Source organism: Boleophthalmus pectinirostris, unplaced genomic scaffold (assembly GCF_026225935.1).
Source record: "Boleophthalmus pectinirostris isolate CB_2022bp ecotype Guang Dong unplaced genomic scaffold, ASM2622593v1 HiC_scaffold_1, whole genome shotgun sequence".
In the NCBI taxonomy this organism is placed as follows: domain Eukaryota; kingdom Metazoa; phylum Chordata; class Actinopteri; order Gobiiformes; family Gobiidae; genus Boleophthalmus; species Boleophthalmus pectinirostris.
The window spans coordinates 22,544,318-22,565,839 of NW_026570970.1; the positions used below are offsets into that span (position 1 = coordinate 22,544,318).

General features: G+C 38.1%; 1 protein-coding gene across 4 annotated transcripts in view; it reads left to right on the plus strand.

Moving 5' to 3' along the window:
* kalrna (kalirin RhoGEF kinase a) overlaps positions 1 to 21,370 on the plus strand; it is a 103,290-nt gene extending 81,920 nt beyond the window's left edge. For 2 of the 4 annotated variants that reach the window (XM_055149326.1, XM_020920418.2), the window contains exons 4-18: positions 7,180 to 7,371; positions 7,487 to 7,557; positions 8,100 to 8,231; positions 8,792 to 8,910; positions 8,989 to 9,055; positions 9,350 to 9,453; positions 9,543 to 9,612; positions 9,705 to 9,791; positions 9,874 to 9,966; positions 10,056 to 10,106; positions 10,187 to 10,264; positions 10,347 to 10,532; positions 10,861 to 11,032; positions 11,292 to 11,482; positions 12,306 to 13,955. In XM_055149326.1, the coding sequence (XP_055005301.1) occupies positions 7,180 to 7,371; positions 7,487 to 7,557; positions 8,100 to 8,231; positions 8,792 to 8,910; positions 8,989 to 9,055; positions 9,350 to 9,453; positions 9,543 to 9,612; positions 9,705 to 9,791; positions 9,874 to 9,966; positions 10,056 to 10,106; positions 10,187 to 10,264; positions 10,347 to 10,532; positions 10,861 to 11,032; positions 11,292 to 11,482; positions 12,306 to 12,593 (1,901 nt within the window). In that variant the 3' untranslated portion in view covers positions 12,594 to 13,955. Of the gene's footprint in view, positions 1 to 1,539; positions 1,718 to 7,179; positions 7,372 to 7,486; positions 7,558 to 8,099; positions 8,232 to 8,406; positions 8,503 to 8,791; positions 8,911 to 8,988; positions 9,056 to 9,349; positions 9,454 to 9,542; positions 9,613 to 9,704; positions 9,792 to 9,873; positions 9,967 to 10,055; positions 10,107 to 10,186; positions 10,265 to 10,346; positions 10,533 to 10,860; positions 11,033 to 11,291; positions 11,483 to 12,305; positions 13,956 to 14,266; positions 14,430 to 15,014; positions 15,078 to 15,157; positions 15,186 to 15,263; positions 15,427 to 15,517; positions 15,640 to 15,719; positions 15,852 to 16,473; positions 16,636 to 16,732; positions 16,812 to 18,410; positions 18,463 to 18,528; positions 18,678 to 18,786; positions 18,926 to 19,079 lie in introns of those variants that run through there. The other 2 variants (XM_055149335.1, XM_020920419.2) reach the window with 2 other exon arrangements.
* Positions 21,371 to 21,522: the final 152 nt, after the last annotated feature.

Sequence of the window (21,522 nt, forward strand, 5' to 3'; positions counted from 1 at the left end):
TTAGCAACAGGTTATAAGCAAATATGGAAGGACCAAGAAATATAAATAAAATATATGATTAAAAAGTTTTACTAGTATTGTTTCATTTAATCTATACCCTCAGAAAATATAAAAATCCCTCTTGTAACACTTGTATCTTATCAGTGATCTGAATTCGCAGTTTACTGGACTTTTCTTTTACAAAACATATTTATACACTGTTAATACAAAACAATGTACATGTTTTACCTTGTTAACTAACAACTGGCATTTAAAAGACAACGCAGTATTTTATCTCCATGTTCTGTCTTGAGTTTTCTGATCCATCGTTAGAATTGAGCTGCATTTTGGTTACTGCACCACATGCCTCTGTCTCTCCCGTGTCTTGTGACTGTGAAAGTAGGTCTCCATGTCCTTTTCAATAACTGTACACTCTATTGAAACACAGTATGAATGTACATGAATTTACACTTGAATATGCAGTGCACAGTTTAAAAGTTCTGCAATAGCTGGCCTTTATCTGAACTTAGGTGATGATGCAGTTTCTGGTGAAAGGACCTTGGGAAGTCTGTTTTCGGCTGGAGCAAGTTTGTTATTTAGTATCATGTCTCGTAATTTCTGAATAAATGGGACACTGCAGGAAAACTGTAGTTGCTAGAGGCACTTAACTGCTGCAGTGAAGTGTGCACATTGTTATCAAGTTGCCTCACAAATTGTATGCTTTTTATAGTTTACAATTATTTGAATGACATTGGCCTTAATGGAACTAATTTTAATGACTGTCAGAATTAACATAATACTCTCTGACAGAGTTAACTTACTAGCTAAAAAATATTAATTCTACTACATAATGTTTTATTGTTTAGTGCCTAAAGTCTTCTAAAAACAACTACAAACTCATGGGATAATTCTTAAGATTTTAGCTAATTGTGGCATAAAGAGCTGAAGGCAATAATCTAAGTCACAAACAGAAAAAGGAACAAAATCAGAATTTATGTACAGAATTTTGCCACTGTGGCCTTTGTGTGAAAGGATAAGTGGAGTCTGCCGGGTACTGCCTACTGCGATTAGATAATATCACAATTGCAATTGCAGACAGTTGAAACTGGTTATGACTTTTAAGTATAGTTTTAATATTACTTAATATTACTTACTTATTATTAATTTCATGTTTATAGTATTTTATGTTGTGGGAACAGTGATCAAGAAAAGCATGCATGCATGTGTGTATTGTTTGGCACAATCTGCTGGTAGATCTTTGTTGAGGCTAATTATCACAGTTATACAAAATTTAACTTGAACAATTTGAACTACCCTTTTCATTTTGTGAATATAATTCTGTCAGCCGTCCCTTCCTGTGCTGTGAGTCCACATGTTATTGTAGAGACCATTAACTTGCCCTGACTTCTGTTCAGGATCAGTGAAGTGTGATTGAGAAACCCAACTTGTGTGTCTGGGAAAGTCAGAGCAGTTTGAATACAAGGCTCCTCCCCCTCTGTCCTCTCCCTGTTCTGCTCTGCTCCTCTCTCCTCCTCTCTCCACTCTCTCTGTCCCAGTTAGTGAATCTCAACTGTGTGGACTTGGAGCTTTTCTGTGTCTATATTTTTGTAGTTTGTTTTAAAGTTTGAAAGAGGAGGTCAATGGGATGTTTTTATAAGACAAGACAAGATGAAACGAGGTTGGCGTTGCAGTGACTGGATCCTGACTCGATGTTGTTGCTGCTGTTACAATGGCACAGGTGGGATACAAACTAAACATCTGTGAGAATGTATTTTTCATGGCTGTATTATTTAATGGCTCATGTGCATCTTGAAATGACAAAAAGAATATATCTGTAGGGAACACATGATTTGCCATTTGTTTGCAGCGTTCAGTGGAAAATTTACCTATGAGCCATGACTGTGGAAGTCAATTTGTCACACAGAGAAGGAAGAGAGAAGGCATGCTTTTTATCTTTGTGTAAAATCATATGTTTGTTTGGTCAAGTTCTTGTGCTGCTCATGGTGTTAGCTGCCATTCGGGTGTGTTATTATGGGGTGTGTATTGGTCGGTGACACATGTTATTGACTAACTCTGTGAACATGCAGGAATGATTGCGCAATTCACAATTAAAATCTAACTCAGCAAACACTCTATGGTTTCTGTTAAAACTTTGCTCTTCTCCTTCTGCTTATTTTTGTTATTTATTGCATTAGACCTATGTTAAATTAATATTACTATGTAGAATAAAGCATGCAGTTATACTATAGTAAAATTAGACAAAACAAGAATAATTTTGATCATAGACTGCAGTTCTGTAAGATGGGACCAGTGTCTTAGTAGACGTTGACTCAAGCTAGAGACTTATACTGTAACTTTTTAGAGGTATCTGCTAATTTATTTGAGCCAAAAAGTATCCATACAGTATGCACCTGGTAACAAGAGTAAAAGTTACAGGCTTCTTGAAATATAAGTTGTTCTGTGTTTGGTTAGAGATTAGTTCTGACAGATTAAGTTTTGGCTTGTGTCCATCCATTCCATTACAGTCATATTTCAGGTTGCTTGTGTTACTACTCTTTTCACCTGTGTTACCTGGAGAATTTGTATTTAAAGATATAAAAATAGACTTTGACCACAGTGTCATTAATATTCATATACTAGCTTGGTATTCTGTTTTTTGTGCATTTGCATGTGGGTGGACTGGTCAGACTGGTATTTGAATCTTACTTGATACCAATAGTTTCTTTAAAATTTGAATGATTTGGCATTTTTGTACCAACATGCGCTTTATTTTCAATTTGTTTTTATTATGTTTTTTTGAAAACTTCTGTTTCAATTAATACAACTGTTTGTTTTTTTCTTTGATCATTTTTGATTAAGTAAACATAGTATTTTAATCATTAACCTGACTTATTATGCAAGTTTGAATGAGCCTTTTGTGTTGTTAAAATGTAATCAGTACTTTTCTTACATTACAGCAAATACAATGAGACTCATTTTTTTAAGGAATGGTGGCAGTTATTGGAGGCCTGTCATGATGCAATGATCTAAACAGGTTTGTCAAATTCTTTTGTTAATTTATCCTCCATAAGAGATGACAGGTCATGGCCTGAAGCCTGTTAAAGCAACTGCAGGCCTTATGTTCCTCATTTTTGCGAGCAAACCTAAGACTGTATAAATGGATATAGACTGTATAAATGGACATAAAAGCTAGTAGCTGAGGGTGCTTCCGGCTCCATCAAATCTGGTTCCTATTGACTTTACATTGAAAATTTGCACCCTTCTCTCTGTAACTGCTGCGGTGAACTTTGTCATTTGGTCATGAAAAATTCGTGTGAACCTTCTCTACATGATCCCAGTGTTTTTAATTTAGCTATTTATCAGTTAAAAATACCCATTTATAATATAGATGTCAGTTCCAAATTTGCTCCTATAACTGCTAGCCTCATGAACTTCGTTTGACTAGAGCCAAAGCCTATGGGTGATGCCACATTCTACGTCTTTATACAGTCTCTAGCATAGGCATGTAAATGCTCTCAAATATTTGAAATTGTTGTAGCAATGTTGTACACAGTGAAGTAGAGAGTACTTGTCTGCTGGGAGTGTAAAGTGATTCTGTGTGGCCTCTACTGCTCATTAGACCTGAGGATGGACAGGAAACTGCTTTGACCCAGTGCCAGCTCTTATAATGGAGGGTACCCATAGACAAATCTCCCATGTGCTCCCTCATTAGCACTGATACAGTCTGCCCTGTTATGCCCTGGACTCAACTGTATATACCACTTTCTACCATAAAGGGAAACTAGTTTTTAGTTGGGTTCAGAACCATACTCTTGTTACCAGGTGTAGAATACATTTTAGGCAAAATAACAACATATCTGTAAGTATGACTGATTCAGTAAGTATGGTTTTGTAAAGCTGTAAAGACAGGAGTCAGAGTATGGGAGGTATGATAGGAATGTGATCTTCCCAGATTACTGTCTCTCCTGTCATTGACTACAATGCACAAAGAGAGGAGAGCCGTGCACAATTGCAATTGTGGACGGCAGTGGACTATTGCAAAGATCAACAAATACAAATGAATTTTCTCATTACTAACACAAATGCAATTTTAGGGATCGTGTCTGTTCATAGTGCTGCCCGAATTCAAATGTTTAGCAAATATAAGACAATAGGTTTCATCATTACATTCATATTAACTAGGGCTGTGCATTTAAAATTGTAATTTAAACTATTACGAAAATGTTTTGACTGACTGTTTCCTCAGTTTAATGGTGATGATGTGCTGTCTTTCTACCACTCAAAACCTGGAGCAACTCCTTGCAAATAGTCATTTTGTTGAATTTGTATATTTTCCATGTCTCAGAATAGTGCAGATACACTAGACTAAACGTATCCTTGAACACCTTCCTCAGTGTTGTGTTTTGCAGTGATCTCTTTGTGCTCTTTTTGTTAAGTAAACATTTAGCACATGTTATGCATTATTTCCTTATAGCTGTGGAGTTGAACAAAGCCTGGCTCTGTCGCCTCTCTGACAGTGGTACAGTGAATGCAGCCTGCTCGTCACTTGAGTGTGTGTGATTAAAGATACTGAGTGATGTGGACTTTAACAGTGGACAGTCTGTCTTTGCTTTAGGCAGCACAACAAAAGTTCCCTTGTTGGGTCTCACCTGACTTCAGCATTCTCAAATTGATACTGCATTATCCTTTTTCCAGTGCATTCACAAAGTACTTCTGCCACTGGAATTTTTAGTTTTTCAAACTTGACATATGCATAGTTGGCATAATAATAGAAAAACATGGTATTTACAATGTATTTGCAAATTAATTCAGTATTGTTTTATACCTTGTATGTTTTGACTGTGCCTGTACAGTAAATATATATTTATTTAAGTCATGATAATATTTTGGTATATTATCAGCTTCCTTCTGAGATAAGATTGGAATGTGTAATTGTTTTTGCTCATTTGTAGCAATAATGAAAAACAAAACTTGCAAAGCGCATGTAGGGTAAAGGTACTTTCTCTTGCAGTAGTGCTGAGTATGCACATCTCTTTTCAAAAGGGAAGATATTTGGTATAATTTTATAGAATCCACTCCAAAACACATGTAAATTGTATGCTGTAGATTTTAGTACTAATACACATAATTTTAATCTCTCTCCCTACGTTAAAAGGCACACTGTGTATCTTTAAATTTAGATAAGTTTATACTGAGCAAAGCAATAACATCCCCATGGAGACAAGCAGGTGGCTGTTCCTTCACCAGAATTACATAGTGTACCTTTAAGCAAACTGACATAACAGACATTCAGTTCTAATCTGTTTGTGTTTCTTAAGACCTTAACTATTATTACTTTCATAATGGTCCAAAACAATCATAAACCACTTGATGATACTTCAGTTCATGTAGTAGAACTATTGGCTCTCTGACGTCACAGCTCCCTGTACTTCAGAGCTTAATGAGATGGTGTGGTCAGCCACATGTTAAAATCCCTTACGTTATACAGGGGAACTTCTAAGCACCTGTCCATCATTGTAAGCTTTGACCTTTCTGCCTCAGTGTTCATATAAGGAGATTTTTCTTCAAGTAGTTTCCTCAGAATTACTGTACATAAGGATTTTCTAAGAGGCAAAACCCACTGACACACCACATGGAAAGCACAAAAAACTTTTTATAGCATGATTTACACTTATTTCACATCTCTACTAAAATATACGTAATATATTATGTACTTTAAATAACCTAAATAATACCAAACCCACTCAAACCCACTGGCTCTTTTGTATAGAAATGCCCATCTAAAATATTCAGTGGTAGAAATATTTAGCAGATTTACAAAATGTCTCTGGTGATGCATCTATTATCTGTGGTCAGTGTCAAGGGAAACAGCTGCTCTCAAAGAATTATTACAAATGCACATTTATGGTTTGTTGAGGCATCCTGTTTTTCACATGCTTTATTATGATACACTGTTCATCTGACTCCTTCCCTGCACATATATTTGTCATATTGTGTCAGGAATTTTGTGTCACAAGACTGAAAAAGTTTCAAATCCTACCTGACCTTGGTTTGTGGTCAGAGCTTTATCTGTGCTGCCTGATAACACCCACAGTTAAAGCCACAGAACAAAAGTCAGATGGTCTATAGGTGAATGGCCTCCAGTAGGTCATTGCTTTCAAAATACATTTAAAAACAGTTATTATGATGGTAAGAACCAAAACATGTCTCAATTTGATTGGAGGTGTTCTGCCATTTTGCTTGCTTTTTTTTTTTCCTTTTGTAATAATTAGCAAAAAGATATATTGAGTGCAGCAGATAGGAGTAACCTTTCATCTTTTCTCCTGATAATTTGTTCCATTATGGGAGACATGTACCTTTCTAAATCCATCTAATTGCTATTAAATGTAAATTACATTTAACATCTCATCAATGATCTTGATTGTCATAATTATTACATATTCTGGACCCTTTATTAGTAATAGAAACATATTGAGGGAAGTGTTGTGGTGCACCAATGGAGAGTCACTTGAACCTTTGACCTTTGATACCCTGTCAAAAACAGATATAAAGCCACAGACGCCACAGTGTGCAGCTCCCAGCTTCATTTTAGCCCAGCTGATCCACCACATGCCAACTCATGACGCCAGTTCCTCCTTTCACACACTCAGGCCGTTCAGACACTCAGATAAAAGCTACATGTACTGATCTGCTATAAATAGAATCATATGAACCAGCCCCTTTGTGTTCCACCAATGTAATAAACATCTTGTCTGCTGTTGTATGGTTTTCAGTGCTCTTAATTGGTTTTATTGTTTCCAAAACAGGTTAAGAGTCAAACACATTGTCCAGATTCAAGACAACAAATATAAAGATTCCCACTGAAATCATCTGAGTGTAAAATTTTAGTTTATGTAAAAGATTGCACAATGTTGATCTTATGAAAATCTGTAAAGGCAGACAGCTTGATCGATGGCAATCATTTAATTATGATTCGCTGTGGGTTTGAGCACTGCAGTTACTGCCACTGATTAAATCAAACCGTAAATGTCAAATGGGTACTGACGATCGACAAAATTACTCCTGTAATTGCACCAACCTACATTAAAATGCCAGTGTTGTTGTTGCAATGTTTTATGACATGTAATAACTGAAATTATTATGCATATTAAAGCCAGAGGAATAAAATTATTTATTTGGTATTTACATTTTGTCTTTCAGAAAACTATCCATCCGATGTGAAGACTGAATCTGTGGCCAACCTACAGCCCCAGCCGTCCCTCAGCTCTCTGCACTCCAGCTCTCCAGGGCCCAAACGCTCAGGGAACACTCTGAAGAAATGGTTCAGCCCGGTACGACGTCTCAGCAGTAGCTCTGTCAAGAAACTACCCAACAACAAACAGAAGAAGACTGGTAAGACAAAGGCCATATAACATGATCAATAAACATAGCCAATATTATTCTGTCTGTTTTTGTAGATAATGCATGCGTTGTTTCTTTGTGATTGATCTGCTGTTTTATGTCCTAGGTACAGGCATTGGTAACGAGGGCTTTGAGCACAGACAGAATATTGCTCTGCAGGATGATATTATCGATGAGGTAAGCAGACGCACTCAACATGAATAAGAGCTTTCGAAAAATCAACCTTAGGGGAAAAATGCTGCGTCTTTTCTTTATTCAAAGCTTGAAGTAGTTTGAACTAACTACTTAAAAAATCAGGGCTTCAAGGGACATGGTTCCATGACTGAAAGTTAGCATACTTTTTATTCAGCAGTTAGCAGTGAATCATTTGAAATGTGATGTAACAGTTATAACAGAGTTGACACTGGTTTAATGACCGTATGTTCAGCTAAAAGGCCAAATCTGACAGCTGAAGTATTCATTTGCACATATGTGAAGTTCAAGAACATTATGTTAGCTGTCATGTACCCATTTTTGAGCCTTTTTTGTGAATCAATCCAAATTTTGTGGTGTTGCTTTATTATATGATTCTTACTATGTAGTACATCCTCAATTTTCATACCATACCAAGCTCTTCATTGCTCCATCGTGGACGTTTAAGCTTGGCCTGGGAGGATTACAATAATTTAGTTAATACTATATAAAAATATATTATTATAATTGTTGTCTCTCCTCTGTAGACGGCCAAAGAGGCTAATTTGTCGAAGTCTGGGATGCAGAGCGGTGGAGAGGAGGACCAGGATGAAGAGACAGCCACCCCACTGCCTCCCCCTATGGACATAATCAAAGACCCTTCTGCCCCAGATGACAAGGTGGGTAGATGGGGCAAAACTTTCAAGAGCAAAAAACCTCCTTCTACTAATATCTTTTTACAATGTACCTTTTCGTTACTGCAAATCTCTGTGGCTTTTCCTCTGTGTCATTCCTTTTGGGTTTAACTCTGTCCACTGTCTCAAACCTTTTCCTCTGGTCCACCTGTGCTCTCAGTCCTCCACCCTACTCACATCCATGCAGCCCTCCTCTGAGGTCCCCAGTGCTGCTGAGCTGGTTAGCGCCATAGAAAAACTGGTTAAAACCAAAATGGTGAGTTCAGGTTTATTCAGTTAGCTGTCCATTTTCAAGTGAGTTTTGTGTAGTTTTGTAATTGAAGAGCAAACTCCACTATTCACCTGCATGTGTCCCATTGTCACTAAGCCAAATATCAAGAATTGCATTGGTTTCAGTCATTATTATGCAATTATTGTGTTAATTAATGACTTGAATTTAATCTGATTGCATAAATTTACACCAGAGCTATATAGCAATACAGAACTACCATACCACAAAATAACTGAATTATAATCCATATCCTAACACATCCTTTTGTCCACAGCCCCTGGAGTCAGGATCATACCCGGTTTTCCCATCCCTGTCACCTCCAGAACAGACTACACCAGTCCAGCCTCGAAATCCTGAGCTGGAGCAGAGAGCCAAGGCCATGAGGGGGCGAATGTGAGTACCAAGATATGTTCAAAATACTGGTGTGCTTCTTTGGGTTTCTAACAGTCACTATCTCTCTCATTTTCATAGGTTTGTCTTGAATGAGCTTGTTCAAACAGAAAAGGACTATGTCAAAGACCTTGGAACAGTAGTGGAGGTAAGTGAATATGCATCATTTTCTTCACAACATAGTTCCGCCAAGACCCGTCCAGCATATCTATTCCAAAAAAATCTAATAAATCTAATCTTTTGTCATAACCATAACCTGATAGTGAAATAACTATATAATTATTTCGGACAAATAAATTTCAATCTTAGCCACCAATGCAGTGGCTGTAGTGTGCCATTACTAAGATAATTATCCCAAGTACTAATCCCTTAAGAAAAAATGTATTTCAGAAACGTATATCTTAGAATAGTGTTGGATAACCCTGTTTTCCTCATTCCACAGGGCTTCATGAAGAGGATAAAGGAGAAAGGTGTTCCTGAAAACATGGAAGGCAAAGATAAGATTGTTTTTGGGAACATCCACCAAATCTACGAGTGGCACAAAGAGTAAGCCTGACGTTTAATACATATAAAGCAAAAACGAAAGTGGATCATTAGTTGTTTGGTCAAATGCTAACCAGTATCTGCTTTTGTAGCTATTTTGTGGGAGAGTTGGAAAAATGTTTGGATGACCATGACCACCTTGCTGAACTCTTTATCAAACACGTGAGCACTTGTTTTGTCAATATCAACCTCCAAACAGTGCCCCTTATTTGCATAACAACCATAATTACTGTTTATTATTTATTTGTTTCCAGGAGAGACGGCTTCACATGTATGTAATCTACTGCCAGAATAAACCCAAGTCAGAATTTATTGTAGCAGAATATGATACCTATTTTGATGTAAGTTAAGACACTGTGACACCTAAATTCTATAATGGTCTCTCCAGTAATGTGTGTATTAAATTGTTTTGTTTATCTATAGGGAATCCAGCAAGATATCCAGTCAAGGTTAAGCATCAGTGATTTTCTTATAAAACCCATCCAAAGAATCACTAAATATCAGCTGCTATTAAAGGTATGTAATTTGTTAATACCCATATCCAGATAGTGGTGCAGGCTGTTTCTGGTATTTTTAAAAAACTGTATTCTGCGTTTCATTCCAAGGACTTTCTAAAGTATAGCTTAAAGGCTGGAATGGACTGTGAACAAACTGAGGTAAAATAATATTTTGTTTTCTATGCCATTGTTCTTTAGCTTTTCCATTTTGCTTTATCTGACATCTAATTCCCCTGCAGAAAGCTGTAGACATAATGTCCCAGGTTCCTAAACTTTGCAATGACATGATGAATTTGGGTCGACTGCAAGGTTATGAGGTAAAACAAGTTGTGAATTAACTATCATGTATTTTCTTTTTAAACAAGCAGTGGTTTGTTAATAAGTGACATCTTTCTTCAGGGCAAACTTACCAATCAGGGCAAACTGCTGCAACAGGAGACCTTCTTTGTGACAGAGCAGGACACTGGGGTACTGTCCCGCTCCAAAGAACGCCGTGTTTTCCTCTTTGAGCAGATCGTCATCTTCAGTGAGTTGCTCCGGAAAGGCTCCTCCATACCTGGATACCTGTTCAAAAAGAGCATTAAGGTACTGCAGGGACAACGGTTATATTGGCCTTGTTATATGATACCATAACTAGAATTCCAGTTCTGTTCACAATAGGTACTGTAATACCAATAATACCAATACCAATAAATTCTAAATGTAAAAAAAAGGCTAAAAAACACCTACTTATTGTTATTCATTTGTAGTATTATTCAGCATGATACAGTTTATGTCCACTATTATGTCGTTTTTCATGGAGAGGTTCAGACGAGGTGCCTGTTTTTGTTTTTGTTTTGTTTTTATAGAAAAGGTTCTTTGATACCCTAACAGTCTGTCTGTGTCAAACTTGCATTACATTGTTCTTTCATAGGTGTCTTACTTGGGTTTGGAGGAGAGTGTGGATAATGACCCTTGTAAGTTTGTGCTATTGTGTCGTGGGACATCTGAGCGCTTCACTCTTCAGGCAGCTAATGTTGAAATCAAGCAGGTCTGGGTCCAGCACATAAAAGAGCGCTTGGAATATCAAATCTCATTGCTAAATGGTAAGAGTATTTTTTGAATACACAAGAAATCTAGGTATTATGTAATTTGTAGGTCATCATAAGAAATAAAGATTCATATAAAATATCTATTTTAATAACAAAGCACCAATTAAATCAAATTAATAAGATTCACAGGTGACAGGGTAACATCTGGCATTAAAAAACAGAGATTAGAGCTGACCATAGAGAAGGCCTTAAAGCTTGGTGTAAAGAACCCCATTTGACAAACTGATAATTAGTTTTCTGTCTTTCAATGCAGCACTACAGTTCCCCCTTACGTACCAGAATGAGAAGGGCTCTCTAAACAGAAATCGCTCGACCTCCAGCAGTCAACAGGGCTCCCACAGCCGCCCCTCGTCTGCAGTGGGCCTTAGTGACAAAGACGTGGACAGGGGCAAGAGCCAGATCAAACTGTCTACCTCCAACGGGGGCTCGTGTTTCACTCCCAGGGTAAGAGATGCTTTCGGGTCTGTTTGCATTCTAGTGACTGTAGATACTTTTCACATTGTCCTTAAAAACCAAGGGTAAAATCTGGGCCACTGCAGGTAAATGTTACTTCAGTTTTATACTCTTTTTTTTTTTTTTCTTTCCAACCGACTTTAGCCCCACAATTTTGGCACTTGCACTTTTTGCCATGTGCTTTACAACATCAAAGCACTTTGAACTACTGTAAATTATTGCAATCTGTTGTCTATCAAGTGTTCACTTCAAATAAAAATGCTGAATCAAGCAAAAATGGGTTACTATAACTACTTTATAATGTGAATTATTCTTTGGTAAGTTTAGGTTGGATGTTGTAAAGAAATTATTATTAAAAAATAGTTTAAGCAATGTTAACTGTTTTTGCTCTAATATATACATCCTTCAAGTATCGCCATGAATCTAATCACTTGTTCTAGACTTCAGAAGTCTAACTCAAAGAAACGGTATAGTTTTCAAAGTCAAAAATACAAAATTCATAGTCAGAAATGCAAAATAAATGACCTATTAATAAAACATCTTAAAAATTAGGTGCAAATACTTGGTTTCTTCACATTCTAATTCCTGAACCTGTTGTCGCCCCCTCCTTTCCTCTTTGGTCGCACCCTGATGTTCCTCAGGTCGTACTTGATGGTATCACAATCAGCAGGACTGTGATCCAGCCCTCATGAACACTCCTAACTTTGTCCACTCATGTCTCCATCCTCTCCCCATGTTTCCTCCTCTTTTCCTGTTACCTTGGTTTTGTTTTTTCTCTTTCCTCTCCGACCTGTAACACCCTCTCCCCTCTCAGGACAGTGATGGCGGCTGTAATGGCGTCTCGTCCACCATGTTGGTCACTCAGGATTACTCTGCACTCAAGGAGAATGAGATCAATGTGACTCAAGGAGAGGTGGTCCAAGTCTTGGCTACTAACCAGCAGAACATGTACCTGGTTTATCGTCCTGCCAATAGCCAGTCCCCCGCTGCGGAGGGCTGGGTCCCAGGACATGTGCTCGGCCCGGTCACCAAGCCCCTCAGAGACTCTTCTTCTGCCTGTTCCTTCTCCACAGCAGTGGCCGACGCAAACAATATCAAGTAAGTCCCGCCCACCTCCACCAGCACTTCTGTTTGGGTTTGAGTGCTCAAACTGGAGACAAACTGAGAGTGCTCAAATCCCTTTTTTAAAGACTATTCAAATATCCTTATTTAAAAATGAACTATTGGACCTCACAGGGGACATTTTTGTTTTTTTGTTACTGATTTGTTGCTCTTTGAGGTACAAAACCAGTCTGTCAATCTGCTGCGTAGACAGCGTCATTACTGAGCCATTGTCACAGTACATTTTGGCAACTACATGAAGTAACTTTGGATTCACAATAAACACAAACACTGAGCAGAGCTGTGCAGCATTAGGCTGGGTAAAACTTATAAACGTAAAACAGAGAACTTGAGTGTGGAGCTAAAACCGGACTCTTATTTCAGTTTCTAACACCTGCCTTTTCTCCTTTTGTATTTTAGTCCTTATTAATGTTTTTTTTTTTTCTTCTTCTTCTTTTTTTTTTGTAAAATAATGAAATAATGATCCATGCAGCTGGGGCATTCAAGTGGTCTCAGCCTTCTTCTCCGAACTGGAGATTTATGTTATTGTCTGTGGCAATTTTATACAAATTTATGTTTTTTTCCTGTTATTTTTATTTTCCCCTCTTGGTGTTGATTTTGTTCATATTTTTGACACTTCACTGTACAGCTTTGACTGAGGCTCTAGAACATTCCTGTTAAAAATCCTTTTGCACTATTTAAGAAAAAATATGAATGAATTAAGTGTGCAATATGTTTGATTAAAACACAACGTACTGCAATGTACTGTTGATAGTCTATTAATATTGATTTTAAATGTTATTTTAAATATGTACAATAAATCTTTTGGACTCGAGCATGGCTTAGCAATGCAACGTGAAGGTTAAGTTGTTCTGCGTTATGTTTGTAGTTTTAATATTTGTAAATAAACTACAACAGTAAACATAAACATTGCTACTTCTGTGTGCTAATTTGGATGCTTTAAATTACATGTCATATTTAAGAAAATACTTAAAGTAAATTGATTGAATTCAATGATAGTGAATTACTTGCACTAATATTTATACCTGAAGCAATATTTGGATGTAGCTGTGTGGTCTTTGCCCTTTCTGTATGTATTTTGATTCTCTGTTGAGTTTGTTTTAAGTTGTACTAACACTGATGGTTCACACTCCATACACCATGTGAATCTAAAACCTTTTTTATTAATTTGATTTAACTGATCAAATGACTCAGCAGCTGCTTTCAAAAACTCAAAGCTCATAAATGTTCAGTATCTGGATGTGATAGAAGCATCATACTGTTATGTTACAGTATGTGTGTCCTCCTTTGAGTTGTGTTTTTGTCTCTGAATAAATGGTGGCCTTTTTTCCTCTCCTGTCACTTCATGCACCTGAAGAGTCTGATGGCATTTTGCTTTCTAAAACAACATATAAAGCATGTATGTGAAAGTATTTAAAATAGTTTAGGAAATATTCAATATATTGCTAAAGCATTAAAATCAAAATGCACATTTTAGATGTACCATATGGTTATATATAAAAGAATAATTTCAAATGTATATGAACAACATGTATTATTGTAACATAATTGCCCAAGGTATGTTGAAACACTGTGTTGCCTCTGCAGCCAGCTTCTGCTCCCGAGTCTGTCTCTCATTGGTCAGTTGATCTTTGTTGTTCCTGTACTGCACAGAAAGTCATTATCATGGAACACACTGCGCGCCAGGAAGCGCGCCGAAGCCAAAGATGTTGCTCCTCTGGGGGTGAGGGGTCAAGAGAACGGACTTGTCCGTAAACCCAAAGAAACCACACCCCCTTCGTCAATGGGGTCTCCCGCCACCAAGGCCAAGGGCAAAGTGAGTAGAGCAGGTTGACGACGTGTGCCCGAACCTGGCAGCCTCCTCCCAGTTTTATTTTTGTGTGTTAGTGGTTCTCAACCTGCACACAACTCATTTGGAACTTACATTAAAGCACATTTACAAAATGAAATAGGTCAGGTTTAGACTTCTGAAATACAGTGTAACTGTCCTTTGTGCATACCACACCACACACTAAACCATAGTTCAGCATAATCTTTATACTAAGGGGTTGAGAACCTATTTTTGTACCCTTGAGTCATTTTTAATTTTCACTAACTCTTTGTTTTTGTGATGAAATGCTTATTTGTCCTCGATTTATTTGTAGTGCATGGATAGATTGTATGTTTGCATAGATTTTCTTGTTTTGTGCACTAACATGAAGCTAAACCTTTGAACTGGTGAGATGCTTCTGTGCTTGTTTCACATTGTTAGGGTTTGAAGACCTGATACTGCACATATTGTCAGAAATCCTGCTTGTTGTTTTTTGCTTCCCTCCACTCCTTTCTTCTTTTCGTCACTTTCCTTCATACTCTTCATATTTTCCCTCCGATCCTCTCTCCCATTTCCACCCTCCTCCACCAGGATGTTCATACATCAGATGAGTCAGATTGTGAAGATGACCTTGACCCAAAAACAGGCATGGAGGTAGGAACATATTCCAAAATGTTAACTGTTTTACAAGTTAGAATCAACAAACCTTGTGTTAATCTCTGCTCTCTTTTTAGCTTCTCAACCCCAACTTCATTCAGAAAGGTAAGATGTTCACGTGTATGCTGTCATGTTTTTAAAACAATTTATTAAAAAGGTATTTACTATACAACTTGTTTCCAGTGGCCCCTGAGTTCCTGGTGCCTTTGTCCGATGTGGTGTGTGCGTTCGGAGAGACGGTGGTTCTCTGTTGTAAAGTGTGTGGGCGTCCCAAACCTACCATCACATTGAAGGGCCCTGACCAAAGCCCAGTCACCAGCAACAGCCGATTCACTATTGAAATAAGGCAAGGCCCACAAAATTAGGATTATAATGTAAAATCGATTTTTTATCTACCTTTCTATTTGCTTTATTGTTGCACTTTCCTATTTGTTTAGGGACACTGGGGATATCCTCTTAAAAGTGTGTAACCTGATGCCTCAAGACACAGGCATTTACACATGTGTCGCAGTCAACGATCATGGTTCGGCCTCATCTTCTGCCTCCATTAAAGTTCAAGGTATAATGTAATCAAGTGTTATTAAGCATGATGTTTACCACTTTTTATTATAACCAGAACTTTTTTTTTTTTGTTTGAAGGTATCCCAGCAGCCCCAGGGAGACCCGTGGCACAGGAGGCAAGCAGCACCTCAGTCATGCTGCACTGGCCTCCACCAGCTTCATCTGCCCACAGTGCTGTGAGCAGCTACAATGTAGAGTACCGCCAAGAGGGTATGGATATGAATAAACCACTTACTTACAATTACAGGAACAATAAAATTACAGAAACCTGGAGCTGGGTTTAAAAAGGAATCCCTCCATCTATATTTAAACATCCATCCATTTTCTTCCGCTTATCCGGAGCCGGGTTGTGGGGGCAGCCGTCTAAGCAGGGACTCCCAGACTTCCTTCACCCCAGACACGTCCTCCAGCTCCTCCGGGGGAACCCCGAAGCATTCCTAGGCCAGCCAAGAGACATAGTCCCTCCAGCGTGTCCTGGGTCTTCCCCAGGGCCTCCTCCTGGTGGGACATGCCCGGAACACCTCCCGAGGGAGGCATCCAGAACAGATGCCCGAGCCACCTCAACTGGCTCCTCTGGACGTGGAGGAGCAGCCGCTCTACTCCGAGCTCCTCCCGTGTTTAAACATACATTTCAGAAAATAACAGTGCTATATATTTATTTTATTTTATTTGTCAAGTTATTACCAAGTAACAGTTATACAGTTACCTATACATTTATCATATCACTCTTGTCCAATATCCAACCTTGGAGTAAAATTACATTGTAGTGAAATGTATTGTTGACTAAAAACAGTGAGGCATAATGATCCCTTTTGTTTTGTTCTTCCCTTAGACTCGTTTTTATGGCAGCAGGTGGCCAGCAGTCGAGAGGAGTGCGTTCAAATAGACACACTGATCCCAGGTGGACATTATCAGTTCAGAGTGCGTGCCTCAAATCGTTGGGGAGTTGGACCTCCATCTGAGCCCTCAAATATGGTCACATTACCCAGTGGAAGTAAGAAACTTATCCTTGAATTTATTTTTAATTTATTTTTACTTGTATTTATTTGCACTTGAATCAACATACTATGTAAAAACAAATGTTGATTTAGATGCTACTTATGATGGAGCTGCAATTCAATGGAAAGAAAACTTTGAGACATCGTTTTCTGAAATCTCAGAAATTGGCAGGTAATTTACACAAATTAACTACAAATATTTTTGATAAGACACTACTAATATATATATATATACACATACACACACACACATATACACATATATAATTAGGGCTGGGCAAAAATAAAAAATATTAATCTCATTAATCGCATGAGTTTGAGTGCATGTTGAGTGCAATCGCATGTTATACGCAAAACCAATTAATGAATTAAAAAGTAGCGTATAGTGCACTTTTATTGGAAATGTAAATGAAAGAGCCATACATTTGTTGTGCAAACAGCATTTCTTTCAGAGGGCAACCCTCAGAACCTTCAAAGTATTCTGAAGGGTCAAGAAAAAATATTGAATGATTTTTTTGTACTACAAATATATTTTTTTACTCAGTGAGTAATAAACACTACTACTAGTAATAATTTCTAGATCATTGTTATAAACCTGGACTGATATTTCTTGGGAAACAAAGGGGTAATATAAAGGAATGAAAATGGATTAATCACAATTTTTCTTCCAGTGGACACCTGGGTAAATCAGTGACTGAGTTATGGGCGGGATCATATCACGAGATCTTCTGAGCCTTCGCGAATACCCTGAAATAGCATTATGTAAGCGAGACCGCAGCGACAAAAACCGCACTGGATACCTCTATCTGGACGCCTCAGGGACGTCTGGAAGAAGAAGAGGAGAAAGACGGGTCGGAGCTCAGACCCCGCGGAAGCTCAGAGCCCACGTCTGGTCCGGCCCGGCTGGAGCCGGAGCCCGCGGCCCGCAGAGTCTCGGACATGTTGCATCTCATGTGGTCAGAAAAAAGTGTAAAGAAAAGACGTCAAACTTAAAGAAACCTTCGCGGTGGACTTTTTCAAAGTCCGTTAATTTTGCGTTAACTAATTCATTATCGCCAACAATAATTTTAAAGCCGTTAACGCAGTTTTTATTCTTTATTTTATTGTAAACGTCTGTCGCTCACTGGCTTTTATTTTGAAAAAGGCCACCGCGAGCGTTTCTTTAAGTTTGACGTCTTTTCTTTACCCTTTTTTCACTTTTTTCTGACCACGTGAGATGCAGCGTGTCCGAGCCGTGGGCTCCGGCCGCTGGCCCGGCCGCGGGCTTCAGCTCTGGCAGCGGGCTCGGACCAGCCGTGGCTTCTGGGCTTCCGCGGGCTCCGGTTCAAGGGTCTTTCTCATTCTTCTCCGTACAAATAGAAGGTGTCCAGTGCAGTTTTCGTTGCTTCGGTCTCGCTTACATAATTCTATCACAGGGTATTTGTGAAAGTCCGGAAGATTTCATGATATGATCCCGCCCATAACTCAATGAAATATGATTGGTTAAGACAACTGTCAATCTCAAACTTCGTCCCAGCCACCAAAGTCCCCGCAGGTGTTTTAGTTCAGTGCCGCAGGAGGAGTCACTGATTTAACCAGATGCCATTGGAAGAAAATTTGTGATCTGTCCATTTCCATTCCATTATATTAACCCTTTGTTTCCCAAGAAATATCAGTCCAAGTTTATATCAATGATATAGAAATTATTACTAGTAGTGTTTATTACTCACTGAATAAAAAATATTGAAAAAATATATTAGTAGTAGTTTTTTATTTATTTATTTATTTTTAGGGGAAGATTTTCTGTGGTCCGAAAATGTCATAACAAATCTACAAAGAAAGAGGTAAAGAATATTATTAATTAAGGCAATGTTAAATAGTCCAGCTTTTATTTTAAGTATTTTTCCCAGGTTGCTGTTAAATTTGTCAGCAAGAAAATGCTGAAAAAAGAGCAGGTGGCTCATGAAGCGGACATCTTGCGTCAGGTACAGAGTCACCAGGTGGTGGCGCTGTTGGATGCATATGAGTCCTCCACATATCTCATGCTGGTCTTAGAGTTGTAAGTCACATTTAACTATTATTTATATATTGGAACATTTAGATTTAACAATTAACATTTTTCATTGATCCAACACACACTAAAATAAAATTCAATGTGTACACTTAAGACTGGAAGATGGCCGTTTATTGGACTATCTGGTTGCTCATGATGAGTTGATGGAAGAGAAAGTTGCCTTCTTCATCAGAGAAACACTGGAGGCACTGCAGCACCTTCACACCTGTAGAGTTGCCCACCTCGATTTAAAGGTTAACTCCACTTATTTCTGTAAATATAATATTTGTTAGGACTTTTAGAATCCTGTTTAATTGGATGGCTTATTTGTGGGCTTTTGCATTTTATGTATTATAGTCTGCTGTAACAGTTTGAATGTAAATGAATCTCTCTTCTATACCCTTTTAGCCCGAGAACATCATGGTGGATTTGCACTCCCAGACTCCAGGTGTGAAGCTCATAGACTTTGGTGATGCCGTGCATCTGATCGCTCATCGGCGATACGTTCACCTGCTGCTGGGGAATCCAGAGTTCGCAGCCCCAGAACTGATCCGTGGGACCCCCGTCTCTGTGTCCACTGATGTGTGGAGTATAGGGGTCCTGGCCTATGTCCTGCTCAGCGGAGTCTCCCCTTTCCTGGACGAGTCTCCAGAGGAAACCTGTGTCAACATCTGCCGCCTGGATTTTTGCTTCCCGGACGAGTACTTCCGGGATGTGAGTCAGGCTGCCAAGGATTTTGTTACGTCCGTGCTCCAACAGGATCCCAGAAAACGGCCCAGTGCCACATCCTGTTTGCAGCACCCATGGGTGGGCCGAGGGGGTGTCCATGGTGGAGAGTACTCTAAGACTCCTCTGGACACAACACGCTTGTCCACTTTTATAGACAGAAGAAAGCAATTGCATGATGTCCGACCTGTCACTAATATTAAAGGTCTGGTCAGCAGCAGTATGGGCAACACACTGTGAATGTTCTTAAGACATTTGTAATTATATTTATCTTAAATTATGTTTTCATATTTATCGATTAGAAAGAATTGGAAAATTCATGAGCCATCTTTTGAACCAATCTGCTGACATTAAAAGTATGATGGATCTCTTCCGTACGAGAACCAATTCTTTGTGTAAGTTGAGGCTGTGCCTTGACGCATCCTATTTGAACCAGTTGAAACTGTAATCCCCTTTTTTATTTAGTCCAATTTCAATCAATGCAATGTCAAATTCATTACCTAATATCATTAGAGTTTAACTGTACATATATAAAGCTTGAATCTATAGGTAAAGCCATAGCAACATTTCCTTAGATGCCTTTTGAACATCACGTATTTTCTTTTCTGTTGCATCTTGAATACTCAAGAACACTGGATATCTTTAGCAGATAGACTGTTGACTGCACTGTGCAGCAGCAATCATGTTATACAAAATGTTGATGGCTTGGTGTTAACATCTGAACCGTGCTGGACTACTAACAACATTAACAACAACAAATCCCTGAAATCACTGGATTTGCAAGAGTAGGAATGAGCACAGGATTGTTGCAAAAGAAGATACAAGAACTTGTTTGTTGTTTACAGAAACTTTGTACAATAATCATTGTCATGTACAGTAGACTAATCAGGGAAACCTGCATGTGAACTCACCAGGGATGTTTAGAATTCAGGTTAGAAAATACAGTCATTCTTTTGAGCTAAAGCTTAGTAATGTGGACTTGCTTGTATATTAGTGGCTGCCATTCATTCAGATTATGTAACTTTTACTGGGGAGGACACAAGCACTCCTCTGTCTCCTGCATCTTTTTACTGATGAATGTAAGTCTTTTGTAATTTGTAGAATGTGTTTCCATCCAAAGTGCTGTCTGCTCAATACTGACTTCTCACAGATCGACTCTTTAGCTGTTATTGTGCTGCTTTACTGCTCAAACTGACATTTTGCGATGTACAATAGCACGCTTTTATGTGCCACTGGTGGTTTCAAATGGACAATATTCATGGCAACAAACAAAATACGAACTGGAGAGGTGGCATCATGATTCACATAAAAAGTATAAAGTTTGGTTTAAATAACACGGCATGCAATAAGTCAAAATTATCAATATGTTTATCAGTTTATGTATACATTATTAAGTTAACCCCATTGGCAATTATCACACAAGTTAAGAATCTATTTTATCACAAAAAATAAGACAGACCAGGAGTGAGTTTTTGGCTCCTAATAGTTGCCTGTAAGTATGTTAACTTAAAGACTACTACATAGAAAAAAAGAACAAAGTTAGAAGAGCTGAATGTACAGTAGCTACTGTAAAGTCCAATATATTCAAAGCTTTGCTCCATACAATCCATTCAAATCTTTGAATGTTGCTCCAGAATTTAGCTTAATTGAACTCTAATTTACTTCTACAGTCTGGAAAAATGTGGACCGTAAATACTAGTATTAAAGTGTTTAATTTAAAACTTGTAATGATATATTTATTGTGACTTTATTGTCTTATTTTTATGTTCATTTCTTTTTCAAACATGCACTTCTAATGTGGCTTTTTTTGTGTTTTCCAAGTCCATTGATGCATTTCTAGGATTACTGTAAAGTGCTGTTCATGCTGATCTGTCCGTAGATGCTGCTGTAGTATAAGGCCCCCCCCGATCAAACCCATGTTTGTTACTATTTACTAATAAACAACCTGCTTGTTTCTATGGGGTCTTCATTTCTGATTTGACCAAATGACACTGATAAATGTTTATTTTTTTCGAAGACCTGCCAAGACCATAAAATAAAATGTACCGTTTATTTGCCATAATAACACTATTTTTCATTTAGTTATTTTGTTTATTCTGTTCTTTTGTAGTTGAGACTTTAGATT